Source organism: Myotis brandtii, unplaced genomic scaffold, assembly GCF_000412655.1.
Source record: "Myotis brandtii unplaced genomic scaffold, ASM41265v1 scaffold138, whole genome shotgun sequence".
Lineage (NCBI taxonomy): Eukaryota > Metazoa > Chordata > Mammalia > Chiroptera > Vespertilionidae > Myotis > Myotis brandtii.
This window is the reverse complement of record NW_005354915.1, coordinates 1,742,602-1,748,868: the sequence shown is the minus strand read 5'-3', so window position 1 is coordinate 1,748,868 and position 6,267 is coordinate 1,742,602. Positions and strand designations below refer to the sequence as shown.

The window sequence follows — 6,267 nt, the reverse complement described above, 5'->3', positions numbered from 1 at the left end:
CCCACACATACCCCACCCCCACTGCACCCAGGACAGGAAGCCCCACACATACTCCACTGCACCCCATAGTCAGGACAAGGGGGTGGCCACTCCTCAGAGCTTTTTCCATCCAAAAGCCCTGAGCTCAAGGGGAATCGGGGGACTGATGTGTGTTATCTACAGGCCCTGAGCTCCTGCGGGGGGTGGGGGGGCGGGGGGGCTGGGCCCTGAGCCTGGTCAGCTGGGCGCAGAGCACCTCCAGCCTTTGAGTGAGGGACCGGAGCTGGGGGGCCACTGTCACCTGGACTGGCCCCCACTCCCTGAGGCTCGGCTCTCAGGGGTGGCCTGGCCCTGCTGGCCCCCAATCCTGGACAGGGCTCTCTGCAGGGGGCTCTGTCTCGGGGGGTTTGGGGGCCTCGCGCTCCTCAGCATGGGAAAGGCCGCACCCACGGGTGTACAGGAACTCACTGTGGGGGGACCCAGCTCGCCCCCCGCCTGCGACGGACCAGCTGAGCCTCCTTCCTGTTCCCCTGACGACTTCCTCTCCTGCTCGCGGGCAGCCGTGCCCCGTGTTTCTCTCCGCAGCCCCTGGCCCTCCCAGCGGCGCCAGCCCTAACGACAGTGTCAGCCCAGTGTCGGCAGCATAAACCCTCCGGGGTCAGCCCCACGGCAGGGCCAGAGCTGCACTGAGCAGAGGCCGGCACGGGCCCGAGCCCCCTTCACACTGGCAGCCAGCCTGGGACACGCAGGACCGTCCTGCCCTGAAGTGGGGGTGGGGGGGGGCTGGGGGACACAGCCGCCGGGCTCCCCGAATCCCCAGCCTTCTCTTGGACACGGATTCAGTGAAGATGTGTCCAGAGAGGAGGGCAGGGCCTGGCCTGGGCGTCACAAGCCTCGGTTCCGGCGGCTCTTCCTCATCCTGGCTGTGTGACTTCGGCCGACCCCCGGCCCTCTCTGGTCCTGCGGCTTCTTAGCACAGAGGGCTGGACTTCATGCTGCCAAGGCGGCTGCCTCGAGACACAGCAGCCGGGCAGGCCCTTCTCGGCCCCAGGCCTCAGTGTCTCCCTCTGACGACTGGGGTGGCCTTTCTCAGGGGAGGTGACGTGGAGCCGGAACCTGCTCACCTGGCTCCCCAGAGGCAGGGCCGGGCCCTCTGCCGGCCGGGGACAGGGGACAGGAGCTGCGGGGCCACTAGGCCCAGCCCCCTCAGCTAAGACTGCACCCTCTGCCCTCAGTTTCCCTGCCCCTCAGAGCCCTCCGCCTGTGAGCTGGGACTCGCAAGACTGCGGACAGACAGACAGACGACAGCCCCGCAGCCCAGGCCTCCCTCGGGCTGGGATGCCGGGAGGACTCACCCGGCGGCTTCCTCCACGTGAGAAAACGAGGGTCACGGAGCTCCAGTGGTGGCCCCGGCTTCACCCAGAAGCCAGTTCCGGGCTCCCCAGGTCAGAGGGGCTGCAGGGCCCGGGAGGCCTCCGCTGGGGGCTGGGGCTGGGGCTGGGCAGGGGCCGAGGTTAGGTCTGCAGGCTGCTCCCTCCCCCGCGCGGAGGCCTGATGCTCCTGATGCCACCGCAGTCCCACCGGAAAGCTCTGCCCGGGTCCGACCCAGCCCCACCTCCCGATGCCTCGCAGGCAACTCGAGTTTAATATTTCGACTTCCTCTCCTCTCCCTCCCACTGAGCAAACCCCGCCAGTTCCTCCCCAGGTTTCTAGTCTCCACATGGCAGCACCGGCCACCAGCCACCGAGGCTACAGGGGGAAGTCGGCTTCCCCTGAGGCCCCCGCCCCACCGGCCAGGCCCCCTCCCTCTCGCCTGGACCACACAGAGCCTCCCGCTGACCCCCATCCTGGCGGCCGGCTTCTCCCAACTCCAACCGCCCCTGGCTCTCTCCACAAGCAACCAGAGGCCCCGCTTCACACCCCCACTCACTCACAGCCCATCGATGGTGCCCAATCGCGCTGTCTCAGCACAACGGACACACATCGGGCCGGGACTCGGCTCGGGGGAGGGGAACGTGCCCTGTGGGTTGTAGGATGCTCATCAGCAGCCCAGGGACACCCCCTCCCCCAGTGCCACAACCCACTGACTCCAGACATCGCCAACTACCCTGGTTTAAGGGAGGGGGGGCCAGGGAGGGCCCCTCTGGAGAGTGTGGGTTCCCTTAGGCACCAGCGGGCCCCCCGGGAGCAGAGCCTGGGTCCTCCCAGCAGGTTGTAATTTAGTATTTTTTTAGCTGCCTAGCTCCCAGGCGGCCATTCTCCATGGTCGCGGTTTTAACATCCCAGGGACGGTGATGCCTCTGTGACTTCCGCTGGGGAGGGTGGCAGCAGGGCCAGGTGAGCGTGAAGATGTGGCCGCCATCAGGGTCCCCTCGGCGTCCCCTGCCCTCCTCCCCGCAGCCGCCTGTGCCACTGGCCTCCAGCCACTCCTGTCCTGGTTTGGAACTGGGGATGGGGGTTGGGGGTGGGGTGTCGGGGGGCCCACCCCACTCCGTTCCTCACGATCACTCATCCCTAGCTGTGACTGCCCCGTTCCCAGCGGCTCCCGCACATGAAACCCCGGGCCTCAGCCCATCGGGGCCCCAGGCCTGTTCCCACCACACGGCATTCTCCTAGAATCCCAGAGGCCTGTTCCCACCACACGGCATTCTCCTAGAATCCCAGAGGCCTGTTCCCACCACACGGCATTCTCCTAGAATCCCAGAGGCCTGTTCCCACCACACGGCATTCTCCTAGAATCCCAGAGGCCTGTTCCCACCACACGGCATTCTCCTAGAATCCCAGAGGCCTGTTCCCACCACACGGCATTCTCCTAGAATCCCAGAGGCCTGTTCCCACCACACGGCATTCTCCTAGAATCCCAGAGGCCTGTTCCCACCACACGGCATTCTCCTAGAATCCCAGAGGCCTGTTCCCACCACACGGCATTCTCCTAGAATCCCAGAGGCCTGTTCCCACCACACGGCATTCTCCTAGAATCCCAGAGGCCTGTTCCCACCACACGGCATTCTCCTAGAATCCCAGAGGCCTGTTCCCACCACACGGCATTCTCCTAGAATCCCAGAGGCCTGTTCCCACCACACGGCATTCTCCTAGAATCCCAGAGGCCTGTTCCCACCACACGGCATTCTCCTAGAATCCCAGAGGCCTGTTCCCACCACACGGCATTCTCCTAGAATCCCAGAGGCCTGTTCCCACCACACGGCATTCTCCTAGAATCCCAGAGGCCTGTTCCCACCACACGGCATTCTCCTAGAATCCCAGAGGCCTGTTCCCACCACACGGCATTCTCCTAGAATCCCAGAGGCCTGTTCCCACCACACGGCATTCTCCTAGAATCCCAGAGGCCTGTTCCCACCACACGGCATTCTCCTAGAATCCCAGCAGCCTGTTCCCACCACACGGCATTCTCCTAGAATCCCAGCAGCCTGTTCCCACCACACGGCATTCTCCTAGAATCCCAGAGGCCTGTTCCCACCACACGGCATTCTCCTAATGCGCCCCGGCTTCGGAGCCTTGGGGCACACGGGCCCCAGCACACACAGAAGGTGTCGGCTTCCAGCGGTCGCGGGCAGGCAGGTCAACAACACAGCGGGGGTTTGAGTGGCTTTTATTTAATATCCAGAAATCCAAAGTAAACAGTGCTTGAAACGGTTATAAACACAATAAAACACTGGCCCACAGAGGGGAGGAGGAAGGATCCCGTTGCTTTAGAACAGCACAGCTCTTTGTCACATCCAATTGAAACGCGCGGGGCAGGCGCTGGGCTGGCGCTTGCATAATCCCTGTGGTTGTTAAAGGGGAAACGGAGCCTCAGGCAGGGGCCCGAGGCCAGTGGGTGGGTGGGGGGAGGGACAAAGGCGCATCCCCTGGGCCTGGAGAGCCGGCCTGGCGCTCTGCTCACTGGGTTCCTGTGCTGAGAGCCCTCGACGGAGAAACGCAGCTCCCTGGGCATGTGCAACCCCGAAGACGCCCAGCTTCCCTGACCTGAACTCACGCCCGGACAACTACGTCCCCAAGCCAACGAGACAATGATGGGTTGATCACACGAAGGACTCATTCCCCAAGCAGAGCTCACCCTTCTTATTTTGATTGATTTTTAGGGAGAGAGGAAGGGAGAGGGAGAGAAACATCAATGTGAGAACAACACATCCATCAGCTGCCTCCTGCACGCCCCCTACTGGGGACTGAACGCTGATGGGGAATCAAACCTGGGACCTTTGGGTGCACGGGACGATGCCCAAACAACTGAGCCACACGGGCCAGGGCCACCGACTTCTGCCTGGGACGGGCCCCCAGTGCACCCGTCCAGGCCACGCTGTGAGTTTGAACTCACACTGGAAAGTGGAACGAGAAAAACGAAACGGTGCAGCCGAAGGGGCCTTGGCAGGTGTGTGTAAGGCACTCCCACACCTTTGAACCAACTCGGAAAAGTAATTCGGATGAAATATCACACCCTCCCGGGAACCATGGGCTCAGTCAGCGCTGCGAGGCGATCGCCGGGGAGTCCGTTCCCCATCTCACTGTTCCTTTCACTCTCCCACCGGCCTCCACGTGGGCCGAGGAACCCGCAGAGCTGCCCACCGGGCAGGCCGCCCAAGGCTGCCTCCTCCCCGCACGGCCCCAGGGACGGGTGAGCACGCCAGGTGGGTGGGCCTCCCCCCCCAGGGGCTGTAATGAAGGCGGCACTGACTGTCCCAGCTCAGCCACGTGCCAGTACTGCCCTGCCATGCCATGCACCCCGCCGGAGACCACCTAATGCCATCTTACTTACTCCTTTCCCCCCTGGCAGCCACCTCCATCAACAGGCCCTGAGCCCACCCAGCCTGCATGCGGCCGGCCGAGATGGGATGCTGCCCCCTTTCCCAAATCTCCGGCAGCGACAGCCCACTGAACAGCAGCCACGTTCTCCACAGCCTGTGCCCTGCGGAAGGCGAACCTCAAAGAGAAAGGGGGGAGGAGGCTGATTGCAGGGGCCGCCCCGGGGTTCGCACGCACATCATAAACCCCAGCTGGGGCGCTGGGGCCGAGTTTGGGGGCTGAGCCCCAGCACACAGCCACCGGAGCCCCAGCGGAGCCTCCCCATCTCTCCCCTGTGCCACGGTGAGCAAGGGGGTGAGCAGCATCTCCTGCAGGTGCCCAGGGGAGGTGCCAAGACTCGGGGATCGAGAGGAAAGCCTCGCTCCCTCGAGGAGGGGCTGCCGTGGCCCCCAGGACCCACGGGCTGGAGCCCTAACACCCAGGGCCTCGGAAAGGGCAACCTGAGGTGATGCCGGTGAAACTAGGTCACATGGCTGGGGGTGGCCCAGCATGACTAGGGTCCTTATAAGAAGTGACCAGGACACACACACACACACACACAGAGGGACGCACGGGAGGACCGGGGAGGACAGGTGTCTGCAGGCCAAGGAGGGAGGCTCTGAAGGAACCGACGCTGCCCGCCTGGCGCTCGGGCTTCCGGGCCGGGGCTGAGAGAATAAACTCTGTCGTCGGAGCTGCCCAGTCTGCGGCTCTGTCGCGGCCGGAGCGAAGGGATACACCTGCTTTGGATGTTTCTAAACTGCATCCCGCGGCCCCGCTCCCACCGGCCCACCGGCAGCAGAAGCAGAGGCGTCCCCTGGGCAGGTCCCATTCCATGGGCAGTGGGCGGCGGGGCCTCTGGGCCTCAGAAGTTTGTGCAAACACGAGATGATCACAACACGGAGCGGCCACGAAGCAGGAACGTGGGGGGACATTCCTGCCACAGCAAAGGCTTCTGGGACTTGAGTGGAGTTTTTAAAACTGCAAAAAGCTCTTTACTAAGTGCGCTCCCAGGAGGTCCCACCAGGATGGCCGAGCTGCCGGGAGACGCCTGGGACCCCTATTTGTGCCGGCAGATGGAACGCAGGCGCCCCTCCCGGGGCTGAAGGGCCTGGGTTCAGGCATTTTTTCTTTTCATCGTCTGATCCAGGCCGACAGCCGCTGACTCAGCCGGGAGCCCAGAGAAGTGAGGCCTCAGAACCCTGCAGCTCACAGACACGGGCAGGAGGTCGGGCGACAACCCCGGAAGGTGGGGGGAGCAGGGAGAGGATGGGCTGCTGGGGAGCGCAGGGACGTCGCCGCGTCACTCTGCGTTCTTGTACTTGTTGAACAGGTTGTAGAGGACCCGCAGGGTGGACTTGAGGTCCAGGCTCACCACATCTGCAGAGGAAACAGGGAGGAGCGTTAGGGAGACGCACCTGGGGCCTGGGCCTGGGCCTGGGCCTGGGCCTGGCGTGGCTGCAGCGGAGCACCATCCTGGCCGCTCTG

The 6,267-nt window shown here is 64.0% G+C and overlaps 2 protein-coding genes across 2 annotated transcripts in view; both read right to left on the bottom strand.

The window, feature by feature from the left end:
- Positions 1-6,267, bottom strand: part of PARVG (parvin, gamma) — a 44,372-nt gene that overhangs the window by 21,794 nt on the left and 16,311 nt on the right. The window contains exon 3 of the mRNA XM_014535118.1: positions 1,335-1,452. The gene's annotated coding sequence lies outside the window, so the exon portion shown is untranslated. The remainder of the gene's footprint in view (positions 1-1,334; positions 1,453-6,267) is intronic.
- Positions 5,747-6,267, bottom strand: part of PARVB (parvin, beta) — a 44,303-nt gene continuing 43,782 nt past the window's right edge. Inside the window, exon 12 of the mRNA XM_014535119.1 lies at positions 5,747-6,159. Within this exon, the coding sequence (XP_014390605.1) occupies positions 6,083-6,159 (77 nt within the window). The 3' untranslated portion in view covers positions 5,747-6,082. The remainder of the gene's footprint in view (positions 6,160-6,267) is intronic.